Genomic DNA, 23,312 nt, shown 5'->3' with positions numbered 1-23,312 from the left:
CGAGGGAAGTGTGCGGAACTAACACATGAACTGGACACATTCGCCATAGCAACACCTGCCAGAACAATTGAGCCCAGCTGCGAAGGAAAGTGTGATGATACATCAAGTGATTTATGTACGCAACAGGCGCCTATTGTATGTGCACAGAAGGAAGAAAGGGACATCGCGTGCGCAAAATCGGAGACCGAGAATGAGGCTCATGATGAGAGGATGTTGAAAGACTTTTTCCGGAGGCTGAACGACCGCCATTTGCCATGGCCGGAGGAGCGGTCATGCTTTGAATGCTTAATGGATTCCTGCTGATCGGGTTGGGCTGAGGCTGGCTCGGATGGGGAAGAGTGTGCGACGTGATTAGTCGGCGGCGGAGATAGCGGTTGTGACGGTGGTCGGGATACTGGTTTGCGTAGTATTTCTGACTGGCCCTGCTCGACTGACACTTTGCTCGAAGAGTGGTTTCCGTTTGGGAGTGATGGGACCGGTGGTAGAGAATGACGGCTTTCCTTGTCTTTGTTAATGCGTTGACTGAAGCTTCTGAAGCGGCCAAGGCCTCCAGCAGCCTTCTTAGACGAGCCATTTTCTTTGTGGTTACGCCGATCCTCGTCCTCCTTCGTTGCTTTACTTGCTTCAAGTGCTGCCTTGAGATTGGCCTCGTCGCGCCGCTGATTTTCCTCAATAGTCTTCCGGCGCTGCTTTTCCTTCTCTTTCCGCTCCTTCTCTTCCTTGGCCTTTCGCTCCTTTTCTTCCTTAGCTCTTTCTTTCTTGGACTGCAAATCGCTTTTTCTCGACACCAATGGACTCGGTGGTGTTTCGGGGATGGGAGGTATCGGAGGCAAAGGAGTGACAGGAGTTTGGGCAGGAGCTGGAGATGCTGGAATTTCAGCGTCCGAATGCTCGTAATGTGTGGATAGTTGAGGTGCAGTCGGTGCGCGTTTCAGCCCGGTAAACCGGTCATGTTCCTCGGGGACTGGTATTTGGGACGCGCTGTGAACGTGAGCGAGGGCGGGAGAATGGGCAAAACCGTTGGGCTTCGTAGTAAAAGGATTTGCTTCAGCTGGCGACTCCATGTTCTCCTGTTCTTGTTCCTTCATCATAGCTTCCATGGTAGTCTCCTGGTAAAAAAGCACATATGCGCATGCTAAGCCGGGCTTGTCACCAAAGAAGTTGCGCACATAATTTTTGTCCACAGGCTCTACCATTTCATCATCAAACAGCAGCCACCCTCGGTCTTGGGTCTTGATGATAGCAACGTAATGTCCATGGTATGGCCCACCACCGATGTGTACCACGACTGCATACAACTCGTAGAGGCGATCAGGATCCTCGGCGTCATCCGTTGTGTTGAAGAGACGAAGGTGATAAGGATAGACAACTCTATGGAAGAGTTTCTGAAGGCGTTGCAGATCCTCGGTATACTTGAAACGCTTTAGGTGTAGAGCCAAGATTCGTGGCAGACGCTTGATCTTCATCCTTTTCTCAGCCTCCTGTAACCCACCACAATTGTCACAGTGGAACTTGTTTTTCTCACAAAGCGTCTCCTCAGCGGAAAACTTTCTCAGGCAGGATGTCACAGAAGAATGCTGCTCCAGGTCTACCGATAAATCCAAGAACACCTCATCCCGTTGGGAGACCTTCTCACAGGTGAGACATTGCGTTTCAGAAGTCAAAAGGCCCTCAAACAACTCGTGGACCCACCGCGTGGTGTTGGGTGTTTTCAAACCCGAGCTCGACGACGGCTGAAGCGATTCTGAGCTCTCGGCTGCCGGAAGGAGCTTTTCGAGTGGGGGATCTCTTGCGGCCTCCTCCACATTGGTAACGACAGCATTGAGCACTAGGTTGAGAAACTCATGCGCATCCTGGTGCATAGCTGTGCGGAACATCTCATGCTCTCGGCGAAGCACATCCAAGAAGTGCTGCGGTCGGATAATCCCGATTCGAGATTGACTCCCGACAACCGACTCGAAGATATCCTTCATTGAGGTGAACAGTGACTCAGCCATTGCATAGCTGTCCGCATTGTTCGCTGTCTCCAGGAGGGGAAGCGTCTGCAAGGCTATTTTCTTCTTGTATTCCGGCGAATCCTTGTCTTCTGGTTTCTGCTGTGGATTCGGAGGCTGCCCAGGCTTAGGCGAGGCAGCCGCCTTCTGCTTCTCAGCCAGCGCCTCTGCTTCCTGACGCGCATTCGGATCTTGGTATCGAAGGGCTTTGGCCAGCGCTGCCTCTAAGCTCTCGATGGGCGTACGCTTAGGGTAATTAAGTACGGCTTCCCGAAAGGGCACCGAATAGTAAAGACATTGTAGAATAGAGTTACAGTAGCTGCAACTGCTTGTCAGCCATCAGGGAGTACCTAGATGCCCACGTAGTCGCTTACCATGTGTTTCCAAACTACAAACAATGGTCAGCATTCAAGTTCAGTCTGACAGGGAGATCCCGACGTAGACTCACATTTTCCATTCCAAAGAATTTGTCACTGCCATCCTCTCGAATAGGCCCCAGCTCCATCAGCATCTTCTCTAGCGGGGTCATCGGAAGCGGCTGCAGTTCCTTCTTCGGGGGAGGAGCCCCAACCGCAGGTGCGGCGGATCCCTTGATGATCGTCAGCCATCTTGTAAAGCGAGAACCCATAACTCGAGATTTGGGCTTCCAGCAAGCCCCTAGCTCCATCGCGGATCACGAAGCGACTACATCCTGAGGGGAAGACAAGCCGGAGAGACAAGGCGGAGGTGAACAGCCGACCTGACTGACTGTTAAGGTTCATCGACTCACCACATCTTTTCGGAAACTTTTCAGGAACGACCCCATGGTTGTCACCAGTTCTCTTACTTCGCAGCGACTGTCGTCATCTGGCGACCTAAGCGGGGAAAGAAGCCGCCACGAAGTCTCCTATACAAGGCGACGTGGAGTTTCCTAGGTATTTCCGCAGGCGGGTAAAGTATGCGACGGGAGATAGAGTGAGACAAGGCGCTGGTGAGGATAAAGCAAACGGATCGAGGAATTGGGCGTAAGACGATAAGAGCGTGTGATGGAGGCTGACAAAGTAACGTCCGAGCTAGGTTTCGAATCTCACGAGCGTGGCAACCGACGTTGGGGGAGTGGGTGAGCGAACGGAAGAATAATATGGGGCGGAAACGTGAGGGCGGCGGAATCGAACAATGGGGGAGATAGCCAGTCGGCCGACAAGGAGAGCGAGTTCGAGTCCGAAAAAGAGCCTCTGGTGAGAGAGGAAGCAATTCGAGGCCAACACGAGGGATGGAGAAGAGAGGGGAGAAGGAGAGACGAGCGCCCAGGGCGAGATTGAGGAGACGTAGGAGAACGATGGGGCGAGGAGCAGGTACACCACACATTGGATCCAGGCCGCAGTACCTCCGGGAGTCTTTGGACGAGTGGACTCCGTCCTCTGTACGGGCGCTGTACTGCTATGACGACGGTTGACGGTCTGAGAGCGCTGGGAACGAGGGGAAGGAGGCGAGGGTCTCCGGCCATTGGCTCTAATAGGCCTCGGAATAACCACACTGACCTTTCTTCGGTCTCTTGCTTACATTCTCTTCGGACTTTGAGGTTTGGTTTAATCCCGTCTTCGCACATATTGCACATATTGACCGCGGCTTGGAAGCGAGGGAGGATAGATTGTTACCGTATTTATCGGCCATCGTACGAGCTCTTATCGGTAAGGTAATTTACAACCCGAATCCTCCTAAGCAACATCCCATCCCATCCACAATCACATCCCACTCTCGAGTTTCCATATCCACCCGGCTCAGCTGAGTTGGGGCGTGCTCAGGATAGTATAAGAGGGGGCAAATTCAGCCTCCAGGGTCACTGCTTCTCCGGCTCTCTTTATTCCTGCGCGAAGAGTGGAGGGAGACGATCCCGGATTGCGCCCCCAGGATCGATTGGCCATGCTGGCCTTATTTATGATGCTCACCTCAGATCAGACCGGGGAGACAGGGTTTGACGACCCTGCTATACTCTGTTCCCTGTACAACGTGCTTTTTCTAGCGGGCTCCGCCCAAGCGGCTATTAGACTTCCAGATGCGTCGTGGAAGGCCTGATGGGTGGTACTGCGATACACTACATTGTCCAAGGCGTCCCTGGCGAGTTGTCGAGTTGCACATGTGCCATCCTCTGACATGCCACTCTGGCCTCGTGGACAAGGGAGTTGGACCAGTTGCTTTGGAGATGGGATGCAAGCACGATGGATTGTCATCCCATCCTAGTATTTCCACCAATTTCGACACGGCAAGACTTGGGGAACAACGTCCGGATAAATAACAGCGGCCATTAATATCCAGCCAAGCAGGGTTACATTCAACGAGTTGACAAGGCCCGTTGATTTGCTGCCAGTCCATTGGCATCGGCTTAGTTTTTCCTGTGCGCCACGAGTCATTCTGTACGACATCCAAGAGGAACTGAAGGTCAGTCAAGGGGGGGAATCGAGATGTCAAACCTCGAACCTGGCGGCAACTCGAACACAGTCAGCCGTTTGCAACACTCTGCCCGAGTCTGGCGCGGTTAGCGATTGCAACGCCCATTTCCAGACGGAAAGCATGATGAAATACTGCGTTATTTTACAAAGTCTCCGACTGGGCGGCGCTCTTGGCGGCGTCGTCGTGTGGAGCAATCACGGCAACCCCAGCGCTCTCCCACTCGGCAGTGACGACCACCAAAAAGGGCTCTTGTTCATCTTATCTCCAATAAGCTTCTGGCATGGTTTTGGGGAGTTGTTGCCCTGCTACCCCATATATCTGATAGAGAAACGTCATCTATCCGCGCGGCCCTTGAACGTCGCATGCCTGTATCGCACTATGCCGGAACAGATCCGGCGACCGAACCACGTGGAATCCTCGAGATGACATGAATCAGCGCCAGCCAATCGCATAATTTAATGTGCCCCATCAACCACATTGACCCCAACTTTGGCCACACTAGCGGCCATGTCACTGTCCGCCTGTTGAGCTGATTGAGTTCTTCAATCTTACAAGCATTATTCATGAGGGGATCAACTCTTTTCATCTCTCAGAGCGGTCTTCGACTGATAGGAATATCGTGTAGGCTACTTTTCGAAGCTTGGTATGTGGGATTTCTGTTGGAGTAGAACCCTGAGGCCTATTTCGGCTGAGAGGCCGACGAAGGCGAAGAACGCTGGGCCCGAACTCGGCGTTATCGGACTTCAAAGTCCGAAAGCCTTCAAGGCACCAATCTCGAGCGCTGCGGAAGATGATTCTCCAGTTTCCACGACATCAAAGAATGACTAACGCAGTCTCATAACATGCACTGCACATTTCACCCCAGCAGCCACTTTGAGTCTTCGATTCAACTGAAGTGCCAGGACGCTCTCGAGCTAACAAAGTCAGTTTATCTTGGGGCTGGTGGAGTGAGCCTTTAGCCGCTGTGATAAAGTATGGGGTAACTCAATCGCCACCTCTCATAGGCTGGGAAGCCTGATCAGCTCCATGCACAGACATGGAGAAAACTGCGCAACCGCTCCACTGCGCCAATTCCACCATCCAACCATCCGGCCTGGCTGCCTGAGAACTTGCTTTCTTGTCTTGAGTCTGCAGTACCTTGCTTTAGTGGTCGTTTGAGTCTCACTTCCAGAAACTCACAAGGTCACGTTCGCGTCACGTCAAATAACTACTGGACTTCGGGTCGCCTCTCAGTTACTAATATCGTCCTGGCTCCGGAAATCCGCCGAAGGTTGACCACCCGACAGTCCCGAGGGTCTTCCCATCGGATATCCGTCCAGCTTGACCCCTCGTTTCAGCGGAGATTAGTTGCTATACTGCCCAGTATCAAAGCATTATTGCCTTGGAAAGCTTGATGCGCCTCCATGGAAAAATAGATACGGTCCAATAAGAATAAGAGTGCCATCATCCTCAAGTCATTTTATGGCTGAACGCTATTGAGATAAGCGGCTGCCGCGCAGAGGATAACGACTATGGTATCTAAAGAGAGGGGATTTGCGAGTGCTCTTGTTTACCTAGAACGGCGAACCCCCCCTGTTTAAAATGGAATTACACCACTGAAATACTGTGGTAGATTTGAAGGGAGAAATTATCCAATTGCTATCGGTATAGAAGATGCGGTACAAATACAGCCAAGGATATATGTAGTTAGTATACAAAGTCGAAGACAACAATGGGCCCTCGAAAGGTCTAAGAACGAACGGGGAGGATTTAAGAATCGGCATTCCTCATCAAAAATCCTTTGACAAACGGCAACCGATCGATGATCTCGAATCCCAAACTCCGCCCCCACGCGACAGGCCCCTGGCCCGGGACATTGTACAATTTGTGCAGCACATCACAAGTCCCGCCGATCTTTGCATTAGTGGCCCACCGGTCAGCGGTATACCGCTCGAGCGTGAGAATATCACCAATGTCCATTCCGTGGTTTACTGCGTAATCGATCGTGCTCGATAGAGAGGCTACATCGCCGAGTCCGAGATTCAGGCCCTGCCCTGCCAATGGGTGGATGACGTGGGCTGCGTCGCCGACGAGCGCTACGCGCGGGGAAATGTAGGTTGAGGCGTGGCGGAATCGGAGGGGGAATGAGGCTACGCTGTTTTCTTGGACACCTGTCACCATGGGAGGGAGTTGGGGAACGGGGGGAGTGTGTTGGAGACGCCAGGTGAGTTCGCTCTCGTGGGAATCTTCGTTTAGGTCGGTGGCGGATGTTGATGGGCGTTCCATACGCAGCATGTACTGGAGATCGGGCATGGATAGGCGGAAGGCCGCGTTGACCATTGCGATGAATGCCTTTGGTGACAAAGACTTGAGATATGACGCGTTCTCGACTGTTGTGGACCAGACTAACGTGGCGTGGTTATTCGGGAGCGGAAGAAGGGCTATAGGGCCCCCGAGCGAAGGTAGGAATCGTTGATATGCTGTGCGCGTGCCGGTAGGGAAGGCAGGGGGAACCTGATCCGCGAGAGAAAGGGTTGCGACGATCCCATGGCGCTGGTAGTCCCAGCCGTCAGTAGCAATATCGGCATACCGACGCACCGGGCTGTTGATGCCGTCCGCTCCGACCAAAAGCCTGGCGGCAATTCGAGAGGGCATTGCGGTCGATTGGGGCGCGTTGCCTGCTGGAGCGATGGAGAGTACTGGCCATGCCGAGAGATCCGGGCCGCCTGCTTCACTTGCCGTGCCGTTCTCGATAGAAGAGACAGTGGTCTTGGAGAAAATGGAGAGATTCTCATCGCCCGACGCGGCAATGCGAGAGAGAAGTCCTTGGACGAGGTTGGCATTCTCCGTCATCGTTGCGACTGTCCGGAGGTCCTCGAATGGTGAAGTTTCCGAGGACCAGTCGAATGAGATCTTCGAGCCCGTTTCTCCATCCCATACCTCCATTCCTTGATATGGCTGCGTCCGCGATACATCCAGGTGGTTCCAGGCTCCAATATTCTGTAAAATCGACACGGACGAGGGTGTAAGGCTGCTGACTCGGTTGGAGAAATGTTGCGAATCAAGCTTGAAGGAGCGGGCTTTGTTGAGGTCTTGCGATTCCACGAGGGCGACCTTAAGCTTCGAGGTCGCGGGCGACGCACCTATCAGTAGGTCAGTTCATTACTACACGATTCACAAGAACAGAACGGGAAAGGATAAGAGCCAATGGCTTACGGAGAGCGGCCAGGAGCGCCAAACCAGCAGGGCCACCTCCGACGCAGACTACATCATAAATCTCTGCCGGAGATGTAGCCTTTGAGCCGAACTTCCGTTTGCTGAGTGTGCGGGCCGACCGACACGAGGGGCACACGTACGGCCGAAGAACTGAAGTCGCAATTGGGCGCATGGTGAGCTGGATGTTGAAGTGGGCTGAGGTTCAAGATCACAATATTTCCTTGTTTGGCGATCATGCGATCTTGTGCAAACAAGACAAACTCTTTACGATATCACCGAGCGAGCATCAATATGCCGACAACTCAGAACATCCTCTCATGCTATGGTATGATATGCAGTATCTATGAATATCACTGATGGCATCTACAGCTCCTCTGGCACTCGAGAGTGCTCGTAGCTTCTGGGGTGAATGTGGCCTTTTCCCTTCTACAAGGAAGGTACGACCCCATATCCTTGCCAGGTCAACAGTCGTGCCTTCTATGGATAGAACGATCGGATGCGGGCAGGCGCGATAGACCATAGCTCTTTCCTCATTCTCCTACTTATCCAGTCGCACCTTCCCAATTCTGATAATTCGCACCTGCCGGATCGAGCCTGCAAGTCTTCAAAGGGCGTTTTTCAAGCAAGCCTCGGGCTAATCTTGTACGCCACAGGGTATGCCGTCAGCCTTACTGCTGCTCTCTTCTGCTGCGGAAAGACTAGGAGAGGCACAGGTCGAGAAGGCTGCTTGCACGGATTGATATGAGATGTGGTCCAGGTCAAATGGACGCTGCTGCCATTACACAACGCCCCCCGAATCACATTCCCCAGGATAAGTACTCTCCTCGCCTCGCTATCTCATCGCCATTCCATAGAGATCCCCAGCACATAACTGGAAAACCCTATCCGTGCCTCGGTAACACCAGAATCAAGACAAAATAAAGCCCAAGCTAATTATAGCTCATCCCACATACTGTACATGCCTCCTCAAACTCAACACTCCTCACTGCCACCACCAGTATGACGCGGATTGGCTGCGCCACCCTGGCATTCACTCCATCATTCGCCCTTTTGCACTCGTGAGGAATCCGTTTGGCATACTGCAGCTGCAGTGATCTCCCAGGCCATGCGAAATAAGCAATAACGTGTTCGACTCCGTCGCTCAGCTGAGTTTGGTGTGGCTGGCAGGCAAGGGAGGTTCAGTCCCCTTTTCTCTTTTCGAGGTTGTTGGCCGACGACCTCTGGCAGCAGTGGCACTGGGCAATAATAACAGCGAATCAACCTTGAATCTCCTATTTACGTAGCGTGTCTAAAAGGCCGAGTTGGTGCCTGGCAACTATTCATATACATACTCCCGCCCCGCGGACTCGGCCGCTAGCCTGCATAGTAGTTCAAGTTATCGACATTATTTCCAGGAGATATAGCTTTGAACCATTCTCTTGATCTCTTTCCCTTCCATGCTGACTTCCTAACTGTGACGGAATCCATGGCTTCAGACATCAAGACAGTATCGAGCTCCGGGACTTCTGATCCCTTGCCGTCGGACTCAGCCTCACAGCCCGAAACCTCGACGTCACATCCAGCTTCAATGCCAACTCCAGCCTCAACCTCCAACACCACCTCGGAAACACAGCACCAGCACCGGGACCCCCCTTCGCTCTATCAAGGGCTAAGCGCCAACTTTGCACATGACCCCAAGACACCTTTTACCGTAAACTATGATCAAGAGGTCTATCTGCAGTTGATGGCCGGCGAAGGTGGGGCTAGAGCAGGAGAAGGAGCGGATGCAAAGAGGAAGTTAAGCAAGACGCCGACACAGATATATCGAGAGGTATGCTTTTCCTTCTTTCCTTTCCTTCCCTCACCTTCCATGGCTTGGGATATTATATCTTGGCGCGGGGCTTACGTGAAACGACACAAAAGGAATGGGTTCGGCGTGCTTTGAACCCTGCTATTTCGGACCCACGGGGAGATCCGAGTCCGAATGATTTCGAGTGTGCGGAGAGCCAAAGGGAAAGGGATAGGTTCTAGTTCATATAGTGTGGTGAACAGGTCCCTGCTGGACTGGATCGGGGGAGAGAATCAGATTCGCTGAAATGAAAAAAATGGTAATAATGAAAGTCAACGAAGAGAAGCTAAGACTATACGTCGTAAAACATCGTAGAAGGCCCACCATTGCTCTCTGCAAGGGACATTAGAGAAATCCTCGATTGCGGAACGGGTAATATAAACAGGTCTAGCTGTTGAACGGAACAGCTGTATGATATCAGGACATCATCAGCACGTCTAGAGCTTCACCTGACATTAGAGGTGTCGAGGTTCTCGTCGAGATCTCCCTCCATTTCGGCAACGAATCGCTCCCATGTGTTCAGAACTCCTTGGTAGAACTCAATATGCTTCTCCGCGAGATCGCCCATGGTATCACGGAACTCGATTGCTTTGATCCTCTCAAAGTCTGCCACCTCACGGACTACCTCTTCGTCAAACATCTCAGACGTCGTTTTGGCTGATTCAACTTCCCGCGTGAGCTCGTCGATTCGTAGTTCTAATTTCCGCATGCGCTCCCGGCGTGACTGTTCGTGGTCGACCCCACGCATGTCTTCCATCTTAGAGCGGATGAACGAGGCCGGTGATGAGGTGAGGGGGTTTGAGGCGTAATATGAAGACGGGTTTGCGGCGAGGGAGTCCCGCTCCGCCACCGCTTTGTTGCGGTAATCGACTAATGCTTCAAAGTCGAGCTGTTTCTGCTCACGAGTTTTCAAGAGGGCCTTGAGCGAAAGTATGTAAGCCTCCATGTCACGAAGCGAGCCCAGATAATTCTGGTCCGTGTGGTCCTTGAGGGTTTTGATTCCCCGCGCGGTTTCCTCCACAGAGGCAGCGAACACCTGCAACGGCACCTCAACATCTGGCTCGAGGGGCACAAGCTTGCGGAATTGAGTCGCAAGTTCATTGTAGTCCGTCTCCAAGTCAGATTCCCGTCGGGCGACTCGGGCCACGATCTTCTCCACATGGGTCAGATCCTCGTCCAGCTTGTCCGCCTTCTCCCGCACCTCAATGAATCGGCGGTCTGGTTTATGAACCTTGGTGAATGCGTTAACAAACGTGTCGGTGAAGTTGTCAAAGATCCCTGTTCCGCCGCCATCCGATCCACTGGTCGAGTTGCGGGACGATCGCAGTCGCATGTGCGCGTTCCAGTCAGGGGACTCCAGGAAAATAGCTAGCAGAGGAGCTCGACGCAAAACCGGATGCAGCGATAAACGTTTCAGGAAGCGATGTAAAGACCATGCCCGTCGCGAGGTGAACTCGGGTCCGAATCGATCTCCGCGAACGTATTCCATCTTATGCTTATCCGGCAGCGGCGGTACCGCACATGCTGGGTATTCTCGGTAGAGCGTCTTGTAGAGGAAGAAAAAGTCTGTGAACCGCCGTCGCACCGTGAAATCTGACTTCTGGAACGATTTGAAGTCGGTCTGGAAACAGTCCGGTTAGAGCTCGAGTCCGAAACTCGCCTAGGCAGCTGAACACAGTAGCCTTGAGAAATCAAAGACACTTACATGCGTTGTCACCAAGTACGAAATGTATGCATCTTTGGTGCCATCATTCTCCTTTATAGGCGAATCCACCCGGCACTCCAGCACTCCATCTCCTATACCTGCGAGATCTAAGGCCTCAGCCAGCGGCCCCGCCTGAGGCGTCTCGCTCGCCGAGCTCATTCTCCGTTTGCCGTTGGGATCATGACGTGACTCTGGGGTTTCTTCTGTATCGGTTCCTGAAGTAGTAGGACGGGAGACATCGCTGTCCGGCCCATGGCGCCACGAGACGCTATCGAAGTCGTCGTGATCCATGGAGGGGCGAGCGGCGAGGGCTTCTGAGGATATAAAGGACAGAGATAGGACCGCTACCAAGTCGACAGCAACAGAAGAAAGAGCCAGATGAAGTGGCAGAGAGTGAGCCCCAGAGAGCGATGATGATTGGTGCTAGAAAGGAGGCTGGTTGGTCGGAGCTATGGTGGTCGTGGAGGGTTGCGGAGGTGAGGTTGATCAATTGGGGAACAGGAACTGGGCACAGCGTCATCGCCAAGACTCTCTTCAACAGGCAGCTCAGATCAGCTGCTGATGCGAGCTGAAGATACACAACATAATAATGTAGGACGACAATTGAGTAATTACAGATCTTCGAGATTTATTTTCTTTGAAGAAGTTCCAGAGGGTCGATTTAGTATGTACACCTCCCATTTGCCCCATAACAGGTTCGATCGAGCAATGCAACGGTAATCCAAGAATAGCAACGAGGGAGAGAGAAATATGACACAAAGGGGGGAATAGAGATACTGAATAAAGATATACATATAACGGGAGGCCTAGGTGCGATCTCTGCGGGTATTATCCAAGTCTGCACTGCCGCTTCCCCTGGGGTTGGGACTGTTTGCCTGGTCCCTGTAGGGCTCTTCGTCATCATCCTCATCGCTAAACAGAGGCTCTTCTTCGCTCTCTCCGGCAAAGGCGTTATACAACTCTCCACCGCGACGACGCGTCGAGGAACCATTCATAGCCTTGGTCTCATCCTCATCCTCGATCATCTCGAAGTCATAGTCGTCACGATCGTTGCGAAGACGTCTGCGTCGCTGGACCTGGAAATAGACTCCGAGCCCGATGCAGAAAACGATAATTGATCCGATCGCAGTGTAGATCCACACTTGCGCGTGCTTGGAGGCGCCAAAGGTTGGGAAGAAAGATGGAAGGAAACTGTCTGACACCGGGGACGGGGTCGGTGTTGCGCTTCCGGATGCCTCGGAATTTGTCGGAGTAGGCTTGGTGTTTACAGGGCGATCAACTGTGTGCGAGGGCTTATCTGCGGGCTCTGTTGGTGCTGGTGCTGGCTCGACGCTGGTTGTAACGACAATGGAGTCTTCAATAGTGTGATCATCGTCATGCTCGTCTGGAAGCGGGTGCAATTTCTGCTTAGATCCATCAGCTGCCTCACCCCAGAGGTTGAGCCGCCAATCGAGGAACTCTCCAACGTTGTCATTAACTTCGGCATCCTTGACAATGACTGTCCACGTTCCGATACCCGACTCACCCCTATCAAAACGTTAGCAGTGTCAACCGACTGTTGGAGAAAGTACTTACCAGTGGGCAACTGTCATAAAAGTCCAGTCAACGTATCCGACCTCAGCGTCGTCGTACCTTCTTGCCGTGCTCAGATGGCTGACAACACCTTCGGGGCTTCGTAGTTCTACGCTGAGATCACCACGGCGGGTATGGTTCACGTTCATAGTCACAGTAACATGTTCCAGTCTTCCAATGTTGGCGTCCTTCATCATTTTCTCGCTCACCTGCCACGAGGCAGCAAGTCCCTTATCACCCTGCGGAACTTCGTGCTGTACCCTCAACCACGGGGAATGGTACCAAGCCTGCGGCTTCACCATTTCCCACGTCTTGGCTTTCTGCACCAGGCTGTAGATGTCGACCTTTCCAAATCCCCAGTCGTGGCTGAATTTTTGCCCGGACTTGGTCATCTGCCAGCTCCCATCATCTTCGTGAACTGGTACTGCCGTTTCAACCATGAGATACTGGGCGTCGCGCCATGTAAGTTCCGGACGAACACTCAGCACGAGGGCCATAGCTCCCACAACTAATGGACCAGCAGCCGATGTTCCACCGTGCATGGAATAACATTTGTCAGTGCCGACATCGGTCGTATGGATTGAGTCGCTCGATCCGCTGCTGTAAGCGACAACTAATTGGGCGGAACAAGACTCCGAATAAGACGCATGCTTGCCCTCCCGGTCAATGGCGCCAACCGTTATACTGTAAATGCTGTTGGTATAGCCGTCAAAATTGCAGTTATCACCAGAGGGTGCGCCGTTCCCAGCAGCGAAAACAAAAATCGATCCCTTTCCATCTCGTCCTTTCTGGACACCATTAACCATTGCTCGTTTGATGAGCACCCCCGGCGCTTCCATGGTAGCACCATCATCAGGGGGACCCCAAGAACACGAGTAAATATCATTTTTCTGATACGCATAGTTGATGGCGCTCGCCTCGTCGGTGTCGTCAATAGCGCCCGACAGAATCCGGATTCCGGAAACTCGGCTGTCGTATGCGACACCCACACCACATACATCGTTTCTTGCTGCAGCAATCTCTCCGGCGCATCTAGTACCATGTCTATCGTCGCGCAGGCGAGGTCTAGGTTCCGGAGTGTGATCGTTGAAGTCATAGGAGCCCTCGGGAAAGTAATTGGGGCTCAAGTCGTTGCTGTACATATCCAACCCATCATCGACAACTGCTGAAGTAGCGCCCTTGCCTGTAATGCCTTCAAGCCAAATTCCCGATACATTCATGTCATGCCCAATTTCCTTGGTGTTGAATAGATGCCATTGTGCATCGAAGATTGGATCCGCGATGCCAAGAGTAGATATAAGCTCACTTCGAGCTTGAACAGCTTCCGCGTTCTCCGGTGTCTCAGAACTCTCTCTCGCGAAATTTTCGGGCGGCGGCGTTCTTTTCTGTAGCCGTTGTTTAGGAGCCAATTTCTGGGACCAGAGAATACCAACTAGACCCTCGTCTTTTTTCTCAAGGTGGCCAGCGGCATCACCACGTCGGCGGAGCTTCCTCTTGGTTTGTAGATCGTCCAGCAGCTCATTGAGGTCGTCACCGCTCTCTCTAGGGAGAGAAAATGTATGATGGCCGTCGAGCTCGCCAATCTGACCTTCATGGCGGGCGCCTAGGCGTTCAGCAATATCCGCCGGAGAAGTCGCTGCATCGAGGTGTAGGGCGAAGTAATCGCGGGTTTCATACGAGCGACGAGGATGGAGGGAAGCGGTAGCAGCACATAATAAGCTCAGCGCCGTCGCGGCACCTGAAAGCCGCATGGTGAAGGTACAAAGGAGAAAGGAGAACGATGAAACTCGCTCTCAGGTGTGTGAAATGAGGACAAATAAGGCCGTTGACATTGAGGGATGAGAATGGACAAATAGGACGTGACCCACAGGAGCCGACCGAAGAAGACAGCTGTCTGAAATTGGACAGATATGAATAAGAAGCACAAGAATAGAAGAAAAGACAACAGCGCTCCCAGCACGAGGGAAGGTCTTGAAAGAAAGTTGTTCGTTTGCCCAGTGCCTGGAGGGCTGAGACGTTGAAAACCAAATGGGCCTGGATTCTCAGGCATAGATCGCCTCCTGAGTAATTCATGCCTGAATCCCCAGGCAAGAGTTGTTGACTGCAAAAGTGGATCAATCGCCATTTCGCCCACGGTCCACAAAGGGAAACAATACGTCCAGCCCTGAAGGTGGATGAAGGAATATTATCTTTATTCTTCTACTCCATGAATTCTCCTCTATTTCACAGAAGTACTTAGCACCTTCTGTACCAATTAATTAACCCCCAGTCGACCCAAAGTCAGGCTATCCAGCCTGATGATAGATGGAATCAGCAAATAGCAAAACAAGCTATTAAAAGACGCTCTTCCTGCAGCTGCTCTGACCAAGGCCGGAGTCTGGAGTGACCTGCAGAGCCAACAGAAGAAGAGAAGGGAATATGAAACAAGACTGGAGATCTGGGAGTGCCTGGCGGGTGTCTTGTTGTGCAGCCCCGCTGCATCAAGAACGCGAGAGGCTGGGCCCAGCCACACTTCCAATGCATCGGCATCGTCATCTCAGATAAAATCCCACTCAGTTGGGCACGTCGCAGGCAACCAGATCTTATTTCTTCTCCTTGTCGCTTTACTGTCTGATATTTCTTGAGAGCCCAACATCAACAGCCGTTCCTCTCTCCGTGGCTGACTATCGACGCCGGCTTCCATACATACGGTTGTTGACAGCGCTTCTTGCATATACTCCGACCGCAGTGTTGGTCGTACAAAGCTCCAGTTTTTTCGACTTTCATTCTTTGGCTGCATCGAATCGGCAATCTAATAGCACTCTGTCACTGAGATGGAACTCTAATTGAGTTCCCCTAGACCTTCGACACAACCAGCCCGAGAAGAGTGAGGACGGTGTATCACCCGATCTGCGGCGTTAACCCATCGGGCTCCGTTGATTTTGACCTTTCACAACTTTGACAACATTGTCGCGGGACTCAGATTTAGCAACAGGATGTCTGAAGGAAGCTTTCCCGTGCCGATAAACGGGACTACGGCTCCAAGCCATTCTGATAGCGGCCTTGCGCGAGATCCTTCATATAAGCGGAGACCCTCCCAAAGTGCGGAGCCTTCGCTCCAAAACCCTGGGTTTAATGATGAGGTCAATTCCAAGATTCCAGTGGGCTCTCAGCCTCGGTCCGTAACAGCGAGTTTGGGTAAATACATATCCCCGTCCATACTCCCTTCGACGAAGACACCCCAGCTGACAATTAGTTCCACTAGGCCCTTCTGCACTGCCGGATGATCATATCGCACCAGAAGCCTCGATGTCTGCAGATCACGAAGACGGTGGGAAAAGAGCATCAGTCGTGCGAAATCACTCGACACGTTTGAATCGATCAGATACGGTGCGGTCGTCATCGGGAGAACAACATGACTGGGCGTTTAATCGATCTCCTTTGCAGAAGCTCGAGGTTGCTTTGAGCGGTATCAGTAAAGAGGAAAAGAGAGCTCGGGCACTGGAAGCCGAAAGAAAGCTGAAGGAGCGAATGGCGACGACAGTAGCAGCGAAGTCTGGAGGGTCGCCTGCTCACGAAGCACATCCCCGCAGTACTACCAGAACGCATCCGCAGCGCATGGCCGATTCCCGCGATGCGCCCATCCCAACTCGGAGAGAGCCTAAAAAAGAGCCTAAGCTGCAGCTGAACGGGGACGATGAAAAGCAGGGTAACACGGCTCCTCAGCCTGAACCTAATCTCGAAAAAGTCACCGCTTCACGTATTAGCGAGCCGCCAGTCAACGATCCCGACTCACGTACACTTGTCGAATCTCAGAAAGCAGGCATCAAGCCGTCAGTCAAGCAAGTGGTTAAAGGGGGTGTTGTCCATCGACGTGCAGTCTCAATCAGTCACCAAGCAGAAGAGCCTCGCATGTCCCCACGGGCGTCGAGTCAAGCCCCGTCCCGGAGTAGCCATGCTCTGTTTGCCCAGGCTCCACTGTCCCCGGCTCCCCAGACATCTCGCTCCCCTAAAAATGGTTCTGCAGTCGAGCCTATCTCTCGGACAGCTACCCAGCCTGTTGCCGCCACTACTCGAGGAACTAGTGGGCCTGAAAGTGCCTCTCAACAAACTAGACAGAACGGACACCATGCCAATCCACCGGCGGCTGGGGCCGCTGACTTAACTTCCAACCGCGACATTCAAAACAGCCGCGAATCCATGGTGCCTAGCAGCAGCGAAAACATGCAACGTCTACAGACCAAATCGAAACGCAATACAGTCTCGTTCGACGTGCCACCGCCAACACCACCTCCACTTTTTGAATGGAAGGCTGCGCCAATTGCGAGACTTGAAATCTCGGATTTTGACTTTCAAACACTGGACGTGAATAAGAGCAAGGCATGGTGGGAGGGCGGAGGCACCCAAGATCGCCGGCAGAGTAGGGCGCTACCGAAAAATTACCAAAAGCCCCCTGCGCAAAAGCTTGCTTGTAAGCTGATACTTGGACCGCTCTCAATTTCGAGGATTGAATGATGACTGACTCTGAACTATGTACAGCTAATAACCGCTTTCAGCCATTGATATTCCTGAAATCAGGACCTCTGCTTCGGTACTCGGGCTTGAGGCGTGTTCGAATAGACGGACCAAACGGACCGATCAACAAAGAGACTTGGAGAGGCAGTATTTTAATCGTGACCAAGGACTCCATCTCGTCGTATAATCCACCGCCGACTATACGGTTATTCTCTCAGCCTATGGACCTTCTACCACCCCCTCCAGCCCAGATCAACAGCGAAGGCGTGAAGCTGGCACCTGAGTATATTGACCCTACAGCTGGGCTGATGAAGCTGGGTCGAGATGGCCGACCACTTTTTGTCAAACCGGTCGACCATACAGAAGAGGAACTCGATCTCTCCTTCGTTGAGAACGACGATGGGATATATGAGATGACACCGAGCGCGGTTGATTATCGAACGGAAAGCCTTCAGCAACCCGTTCCGGCGAATCGAATCCATTCAATAGACGGGGAATCAATTGGAGCATACAAGGAAGTTCCGGGTGCCCGCCTCTATGCTGATTCTGGCAGAGATGTCACCTTCTGGAAATTCAACATCGAGGTCGAGTTAGGTGAGCAGCAGCAACGTGTCGCTTATCGTCTGAACCAAGGACCTGCATTGGGGTTCTGGGTACCAGCCAGGGGGCAGCCAATGAACATAATGTTTCATTCCGGAAATGGTTTCAGTCCCGGCGTAGACTCCAGCAAATTATGCGGCCCGGACCCCCTCTGGCGGGACGTGCTCAACGAGCACCAAACTCGTCCGTTCCATGTGATGATCGGCGGAGGTGACCAAATCTTCAACGACAAAGTCACTGCCGAGTCTTTACATTTCCAGGAATGGCTCAAGATCAAAGACCCCAGTGAGAAATATGGCACCACGCTCAACGCCGAGTTCAAGGCAGAGTTGGAGACCTCATATCTGGAGAACTACTCAAGGTGGTTTTCGCAAGGACTTTTCTCCCTCGCCAATTCTCAGATACCCATGGTGAACATCTGGAATGACCACGAGATTCTTGAGGGGTTTGGATCCTATCCCGACGAATTCATGAGCTCAGCTGTGATCTCGGGTCTTGGTAATATTGCGTTCAAGTACTACCTTTTATTCCAACATCACAGCGTTCCGGAAGAAACAGAGGTCGACGAACCCAGCTGGCTTTTTGGGGCGGAGCCGGGGCCATACATCAACCAGTGCAGTCGGCATTTGTTCATGTCCCTTGGTGATGGAATAACCTTCCTTGGACTCGATTGCAGGACCGAGCGGATGGTAAGAATTTGAAACCCAGTTGCATGGATTTTGAGTTAACCACGATTCACAGAGCGATGAGATTCTCAGCGAGCATACTTACGACCTGATCTGGGATCGGTGCCACCGCGAGATTGTCAGGGGCGAGACGAAACATTTGATAGTGCTGCTGAGCATTCCCGTTGCATATCCCCGAGTGGTAAATTCACCCCCTATCTTAACTCGTTTTATTCATATTCTAACGTTTCACAGGCAATGGTGAAGAACATTTTAAATAGTCGACAGTCTTTAGGTAAAGCTGGGCTCTTCGGCGGCCTAGTAAACAGACACGGCGCGAGAATCGAAATTTCCGACGATCACTGGACAGCGAAGCACCACAAATCAGAGAGAAAGTATCTGATTGAAGACCTTCAGGATCTTGCTGCAGAAAAATCTGTCCGGGTTACGATTCTTAGGTGAGAAGCATCCTTGCTCTCTATGATATAACAGGACTAACAATCTGCTATAGTGGTGACGTGCATCTAGCAGCAATTGGGCAATTCTACTCAAACCCCAATTTGAAAGTCTCCAAGGACAAGGACTACCGATACATGCCTAACATCATCTCGTCCAGTGTTGCAGATATGCCGACTCCTGAGATGATTTCGGATACACTCAACCGACGAAATCAGGTGCATCATATGGATACTAACACAGATGAAGATATGATCCCTATCTTCACGCACGACGTCAATAATAAAGCTCGTAACAACAAGCGACTGCTACCGCGGCGCAATTGGTGTTCGATCCGCGCGTATGAGCCTGGTAAGTGAATCTGGAACCATAAGACTTTCTGCGGCTAATCAGGGCAGGCGCTACTCCACCAACAACCCCAGAATCCGAACCTGTAGCGTCTCCACAGGAGCCACGTCCAAACGTGCTACAAAGGACACTGTCACTAACTCGCGGTGACCGACCTCCAGGTGGCCTTATACGAAGACTCTCGAATAGGGCACGCCCACCCACGAAGGACTTCAATTTAGGTAACGCTCCACCTGCCCGACGAATGAGCATAGACGGACCATTCCCACCAGCGGGCGCGGACAACTCCTACTTCCCACCTGCCGCGGACTTCCGACCAGGCCCCTTCCTTCGACGGCCAACGAACTTGAGTCAGAAGGCCGCAAAACGCGGCGACGACGGTGCAGGAACCTTTGTCAATCTCGAGGGAGGCTTGGACGTGACGCTGAACCTGGAACTCAACCCGAAGGACCCATCAGGTATCACGACGCCATACAAGCTCCTTATTCCAGCACTATGGTTCGAGGGCGCCGAATTTGACCCCCCTCCACAGCCTGTCACCAAGGGATGGCGAAAGTGGCTACCGATGCGACGGAACGTGTCTAGCAAACCATCTTTGAACGATGACGGGGCAGAAGACGATTATAGCGACGAGGAAGAGCACGGCGCCTACCCACCCGCTCCTAAGCAACCACAAACGCATGATGAGCGGGTGGCTGCACCTGCACCTGCACCTGTACCTGCGCCTGCGCCAGCAACAGCAACCGGGCATCGACATCATCAACCATACTATGACGAGTACGACGATGATGAAGAGGAGTCGGAGCTGTTCCTTGAACCTGAGCCACAGTCACGACCAAATGTGAAGCGCAGCACAAGCATAAAGAAGTGGTTCGGGCGATCGTGATGGGAACAGAAAAGTACAGATTTTCTTAATGATGTTATTCTTACGACGTGTATCTATGATGATTTGATGATTTATGATTGCCATGGGGCGCTGTGTATATACCCGGGAATTGCATGGAGCAGGGTTTACAAACTCTAATTCCCGTTCGTTGTTTCAAGAGTGCCCTAGTTTGATTTTTTCTGATACCATTGAACATCCTCGGTTGGCTTTGGTTCTGCTTTGAAACCAATGCCGCTCCATTTTGGGCACGGAATCGGTACTCGTCGTTTTTGTGTCCACCTGCCGATTGTACAGCAAAGTATGTATCGGTTGATGACATCGGGAGTTGCGCTTTTTCAGGAGTGATAATGACGATTTCATGATGCCATGTGATCTCCCAACTCCCCATGGGGTTCAAAGCTCTTCGTGCAAAGCCTCGCTACAGTAGATCGAAGTACCGACGGCATTTCCCGCAGGTACTATATATATACATGCACCACGTATACAGAGAGCCCTCCTATCCGGCATAGAGTTGAGCGCAAGATCGATTGAGTAGTACTGATAGGGATTGCAAAAATGCTACGAAGAGTTCTTGATCTCGTTTTGACAACGCTGGCAATCCAGTCGGTCGCCCAAGCACCATGCGTCGCCGCTGCAAGCCGACACCCGCGAGCACCAAAACTATCTTACCTCTATACGGCCTTTGTACATTGCAAGGGGACGCTCATGAACGAGGACAGCCCCAGGGGCACTCGGCTGGCTATCCCAATCGTCGGAGGCAACTTCACAGGCCCACGGTTGTCCGGTATGCATGAAGTCAACGTTGCGGAATGCTCGAATTGCGGCGGAGACAACGCTAAACATGGTCTTTCAGGCAAAATTCTCGACGTCGGCGCCGACTGGGGCATTGTCGATCCCAAGACGGGGATCTTCTCCGCCGATACGCGGTATAACCTGCGAACCGACGATGGAGCGGACATCTTTATTCAAACATCGGGGCCGGCGTCTCCGTCGGGACAGTTGCATCTGCGGCTGCTGTTTGAGACGGGGCATGAGGACTATTACTGGCTGAATAACATTGTTGGTAAGATAGTGTTCTTGAGCAAATTGCCACTCGGCTTTGTCACTTGTGGTTCAGAAATGAGGTTAATTATATGAGGAAGCGATCGGGACTCTGACGACGATCGATGCCGGAGATGATTCTTCGCTGCTCAGGATCGATGCGTGGAACGTAAGTCGTCATTCTCTGCTGGAATGGAGCTATAATAAGGCTGATGACGAGAGCAGTTTGCGAGCGACTGGAACCAGACTGTTGGCCTGTGAGGAGTGAGCTTTGAAGCGGAAAATTGGATGTTGATAATCAACCGCGGTCTCGGCCTGGCACGTGACCCGGGACCGGCAGAGTTTGAGGACTGAGAAATCTGGAAACGCTTTTGCTTAGAGATCAAAATCAAAACGGCCTTTTCTCGCTTCTCGATCGCTCTTATCTGATCTTCGTCCAGAAGACTCTTCTTCTTAGCTAATCCCGCCTGTCCAGCCCTGTCTTGCTGTACTACCGTGATCAATTGCCCAGTGTCTGGTCCCCACCCTTTGCCCCTCGTGCTTCATTAAAAGGCCCCTTTCGCCCCTCCTTCCACCCTGCCTGTTCCTGTCTTTACTCATTCAACACCGCCAATCTGTTTTCCTCAGCCTTTCGCCGGTTTCCCCTCTCTTCTATTAAATCCTCTCTAGGGTTTACAGCCGCTGCCGCTTCGTCGCATCTTCAGAACTCGCCTACATCTCCGTCGGTTCTATCGAACTCGTTCTCGACGCCACTGCGCGTCAATTCGACATCTAGGATGGCTCACAGCAAAGTAGTTAGTATGTATACCCCTCCTGCGCCATCATGGTACATCAATACCCCTGGAAAGAAAGAACCTAACACGTCCGCAGTTATCGGCTCCGGCCCCGCCGCTCACACCGCCGCGATCTACCTCTCTCGCGCGGAACTCAAGCCTGTCCTCTATGAGGGTATGCTGGCTGGTGGCACCGCTGCCGGCGGTCAGCTTACCACTACCACCGATATCGAGAACTTCCCCGGTTTCCCCGACGGCATTGGCGGATCAGAGCTCATGGATAACATGCGGAAACAATCCATCCGGTTCGGCACCGAGATCATTACCGAGACGATCTCTAGGGTCGACCTGTCGCAGAGACCCTTCAAGCTGTGGACTGAGTGGAGCGATGGTCCCGAGGATGCGCCCGCTCGCACTGCCGATGCTGTTATCATCGCTACCGGAGCCAATGCCCGCCGCCTGAACTTACCCGGTGAGGAGGTCTATTGGCAGAACGGAATCAGCGCCTGCGCCGTGTGCGACGGTGCCGTGCCCATCTTCCGCAACAAGCCCCTTTTCGTCATTGGTGGTGGTGACTCCGCTGCCGAGGAGGCCATGTTCCTGGCCAAGTACGGCAGCAGCGTCACCGTGCTTGTCCGCCGTGACAAGCTTCGCGCCTCCAAGGCCATGGCCACCCGTCTTCTGTCCCACCCCAAGGTCACTGTTCGCTTCAACTCCGCTGCCACTGAGGTTATCGGTGAGAAGAAGCCTAACGGCCTGATGACCCACCTCCGCATCAAGAACACTGCCACCGGTGAGGAGGAGGTTGTCGAGGCCAACGGTCTTTTCTACGCTGTTGGTCACGATCCCGCCACTGCTCTTGTCAAGGGCCAGATTAAGCTCGATGACGAGGGCTACGTCGCCACCAAGCCCGGTACCAGCATGACCAGTCTCGAGGGTGTCTTTGCCTGCGGTGATGTGCAGGACAAGCGCTACCGCCAGGCTATTACCAGTGCCGGTAAGCTGACTTTACCTCCCTGAGTTTATTGAATGATTCTGACAATTTTAGGATCCGGTTGCGTTGCTGCTCTTGAAGCCGAGCGATACATTGCCGAGACCGAGGCGAGCGAAGACATTCCTCCCCCCCACGCCAACCCCGCTCTGTAAATACACCAACTCCTACAACACCATCATCTCACCCACTGAGGCTTCTTTACCTCATTTGAACAATTTAGACCGTTGTCATGTCTCTTCTTTGATATTATGATATTTAGACTTCAGCGTTTCTTTTTTTTTTTTTTATCTTTACTTTAACTTTACTCTTCCTGGGCTACCGGCGGTGATCT

The 23,312-nt window shown here is 52.4% G+C and overlaps 10 protein-coding genes across 10 annotated transcripts; 5 read left to right on the top strand and 5 right to left on the bottom strand.

Annotated features, from left to right (window-relative positions):
* Positions 1–197: 197 nt before the first annotated feature.
* On the bottom strand, positions 198–2,661 carry creB (ubiquitin C-terminal hydrolase CreB; the record flags this gene model as incomplete). Its single annotated transcript, XM_071045496.1, has 3 exons — positions 198–2,313; positions 2,369–2,382; positions 2,443–2,661. The coding sequence occupies 3 exons, from the start codon at positions 2,659–2,661 to the stop codon at positions 198–200; spliced, it is 2,349 nt and encodes a 782-aa protein (XP_070899441.1).
* Positions 2,662–4,448: 1,787 nt separating this feature from the next.
* On the top strand, positions 4,449–4,959 carry BJX68DRAFT_72590 (uncharacterized protein). The gene has a single exon (XM_071049661.1). The coding sequence runs from the start codon at positions 4,545–4,547 to the stop codon at positions 4,848–4,850; it is 306 nt and encodes a 101-aa protein (XP_070899440.1). The 5' UTR covers positions 4,449–4,544; the 3' UTR covers positions 4,851–4,959.
* Positions 4,960–6,037: 1,078 nt separating this feature from the next.
* BJX68DRAFT_236316 (putative ubiquinone biosynthesis monooxgenase (Coq6)) lies at positions 6,038–7,854 on the bottom strand. The gene is made up of 2 exons (XM_071039994.1): positions 7,620–7,854; positions 6,038–7,546 (listed from the first exon to the last, which is right to left on the bottom strand). The coding sequence occupies exons 1-2, from the start codon at positions 7,789–7,791 to the stop codon at positions 6,174–6,176; spliced, it is 1,545 nt and encodes a 514-aa protein (XP_070899439.1). The 5' UTR covers positions 7,792–7,854; the 3' UTR covers positions 6,038–6,173.
* Positions 7,855–8,892: 1,038 nt separating this feature from the next.
* On the top strand, positions 8,893–9,761 carry BJX68DRAFT_72568 (uncharacterized protein). Its single transcript, XM_071049660.1, has 2 exons — positions 8,893–9,429; positions 9,522–9,761. Exons 1-2 carry the CDS (start codon positions 9,085–9,087, stop codon positions 9,627–9,629), a joined length of 453 nt encoding a protein of 150 aa, XP_070899438.1. The 5' UTR covers positions 8,893–9,084; the 3' UTR covers positions 9,630–9,761.
* A 131-nt stretch (positions 9,762–9,892) lies between these two features.
* BJX68DRAFT_266374 (sorting nexin-4) lies at positions 9,893–11,443 on the bottom strand (the record flags this gene model as incomplete). The annotated part of the gene is made up of 2 exons (XM_071045495.1): positions 9,893–11,068; positions 11,153–11,443. 2 exons carry the CDS (start codon positions 11,441–11,443, stop codon positions 9,893–9,895), a joined length of 1,467 nt encoding a protein of 488 aa, XP_070899437.1.
* Positions 11,444–11,742: 299 nt separating this feature from the next.
* kexB (kexin kexB) lies at positions 11,743–14,734 on the bottom strand. Its single transcript, XM_071039993.1, has 2 exons — positions 12,728–14,734; positions 11,743–12,679 (listed from the first exon to the last, which is right to left on the bottom strand). Exons 1-2 carry the CDS (start codon positions 14,473–14,475, stop codon positions 11,959–11,961), a joined length of 2,469 nt encoding a protein of 822 aa, XP_070899436.1. The 5' UTR covers positions 14,476–14,734; the 3' UTR covers positions 11,743–11,958.
* A 153-nt stretch (positions 14,735–14,887) lies between these two features.
* On the bottom strand, positions 14,888–15,252 carry BJX68DRAFT_236311 (uncharacterized protein). Its single transcript, XM_071039992.1, has one exon. It carries the CDS (start codon positions 15,245–15,247, stop codon positions 15,035–15,037), a length of 213 nt encoding a protein of 70 aa, XP_070899435.1. The 5' UTR covers positions 15,248–15,252; the 3' UTR covers positions 14,888–15,034.
* A 227-nt stretch (positions 15,253–15,479) lies between these two features.
* BJX68DRAFT_72539 (uncharacterized protein) lies at positions 15,480–20,250 on the top strand. The gene is made up of 7 exons (XM_071049659.1): positions 15,480–15,901; positions 15,960–17,174; positions 17,243–18,507; positions 18,560–18,685; positions 18,739–18,941; positions 18,995–19,290; positions 19,338–20,250. The coding sequence occupies exons 1-7, from the start codon at positions 15,700–15,702 to the stop codon at positions 20,171–20,173; spliced, it is 4,143 nt and encodes a 1,380-aa protein (XP_070899434.1). The 5' UTR covers positions 15,480–15,699; the 3' UTR covers positions 20,174–20,250.
* Positions 20,251–20,630: 380 nt separating this feature from the next.
* On the top strand, positions 20,631–21,523 carry BJX68DRAFT_72491 (DUF3237 domain-containing protein). The gene has a single exon (XM_071049658.1). It carries the CDS (start codon positions 20,729–20,731, stop codon positions 21,308–21,310), a length of 582 nt encoding a protein of 193 aa, XP_070899433.1. The 5' UTR covers positions 20,631–20,728; the 3' UTR covers positions 21,311–21,523.
* A 66-nt stretch (positions 21,524–21,589) lies between these two features.
* On the top strand, positions 21,590–23,253 carry trr1 (thioredoxin-disulfide reductase TRR1). The gene is made up of 3 exons (XM_071039991.1): positions 21,590–22,012; positions 22,085–22,984; positions 23,036–23,253. The coding sequence occupies exons 1-3, from the start codon at positions 21,991–21,993 to the stop codon at positions 23,131–23,133; spliced, it is 1,020 nt and encodes a 339-aa protein (XP_070899432.1). The 5' UTR covers positions 21,590–21,990; the 3' UTR covers positions 23,134–23,253.
* Positions 23,254–23,312: the final 59 nt, after the last annotated feature.

The sequence above is a fragment of the Aspergillus pseudodeflectus genome, assembly GCF_044049435.1.
Source record: "Aspergillus pseudodeflectus strain CBS 756.74 chromosome Unknown BJX68scaffold_19, whole genome shotgun sequence".
In the NCBI taxonomy this organism is placed as follows: Eukaryota; Fungi; Ascomycota; class Eurotiomycetes; order Eurotiales; family Aspergillaceae; genus Aspergillus; species Aspergillus pseudodeflectus.
The sequence above is the reverse complement of the archived record's forward strand: the minus strand, read 5'-3'. Positions and strand labels throughout refer to the sequence as shown.

Excerpts from the sequence above, each read along its gene's own strand:
- trr1 (XM_071039991.1), top strand. The coding sequence starts at position 21,991 with ATGGCTCACAGCAAAGTAGTTA. Across the intron at positions 22,013-22,084 it reads GGCTCACAGCAAAGTAGTTA|TTATCGGCTCCGGCCCCGCC; the intron begins GTATGTATACCC and ends ACACGTCCGCAG. Across the intron at positions 22,985-23,035 it reads CCAGGCTATTACCAGTGCCG|GATCCGGTTGCGTTGCTGCT; the intron begins GTAAGCTGACTT and ends TGACAATTTTAG.
- BJX68DRAFT_72491 (XM_071049658.1), top strand. The coding sequence starts at position 20,729 with ATGCTACGAAGAGTTCTTGATCTCGTTTTGACAACGCTGGCAATCCAG.
- BJX68DRAFT_72539 (XM_071049659.1), top strand. The coding sequence starts at position 15,700 with ATGTCTGAAGGAAGCTTTCCCGTGCCGATAAACGGGACTACGGCTCCA. Across the intron at positions 15,902-15,959 it reads GTCCGTAACAGCGAGTTTGG|TTCCACTAGGCCCTTCTGCA; the intron begins GTAAATACATAT and ends GCTGACAATTAG. Across the intron at positions 18,508-18,559 it reads ATTGCAGGACCGAGCGGATG|AGCGATGAGATTCTCAGCGA; the intron begins GTAAGAATTTGA and ends CACGATTCACAG.
- BJX68DRAFT_236311 (XM_071039992.1), bottom strand. The coding sequence starts at position 15,247 with ATGCATTGGAAGTGTGGCTGGGCCCAGCCTCTCGCGTTCTTGATGCAG.
- BJX68DRAFT_72568 (XM_071049660.1), top strand. The coding sequence starts at position 9,085 with ATGGCTTCAGACATCAAGACAGTATCGAGCTCCGGGACTTCTGATCCC. Across the intron at positions 9,430-9,521 it reads CGACACAGATATATCGAGAG|GAATGGGTTCGGCGTGCTTT; the intron begins GTATGCTTTTCC and ends ACGACACAAAAG.
- kexB (XM_071039993.1), bottom strand. The coding sequence starts at position 14,475 with ATGCGGCTTTCAGGTGCCGCGACGGCGCTGAGCTTATTATGTGCTGCT. Across the intron at positions 12,680-12,727 it reads TTTATGACAGTTGCCCACTG|GGGTGAGTCGGGTATCGGAA; the intron begins GTAAGTACTTTC and ends ACGTTTTGATAG.
- BJX68DRAFT_72590 (XM_071049661.1), top strand. The coding sequence starts at position 4,545 with ATGATGAAATACTGCGTTATTTTACAAAGTCTCCGACTGGGCGGCGCT.
- BJX68DRAFT_236316 (XM_071039994.1), bottom strand. The coding sequence starts at position 7,791 with ATGCGCCCAATTGCGACTTCAGTTCTTCGGCCGTACGTGTGCCCCTCG. Across the intron at positions 7,547-7,619 it reads GGCGCTCCTGGCCGCTCTCC|GTGCGTCGCCCGCGACCTCG; the intron begins GTAAGCCATTGG and ends ACCTACTGATAG.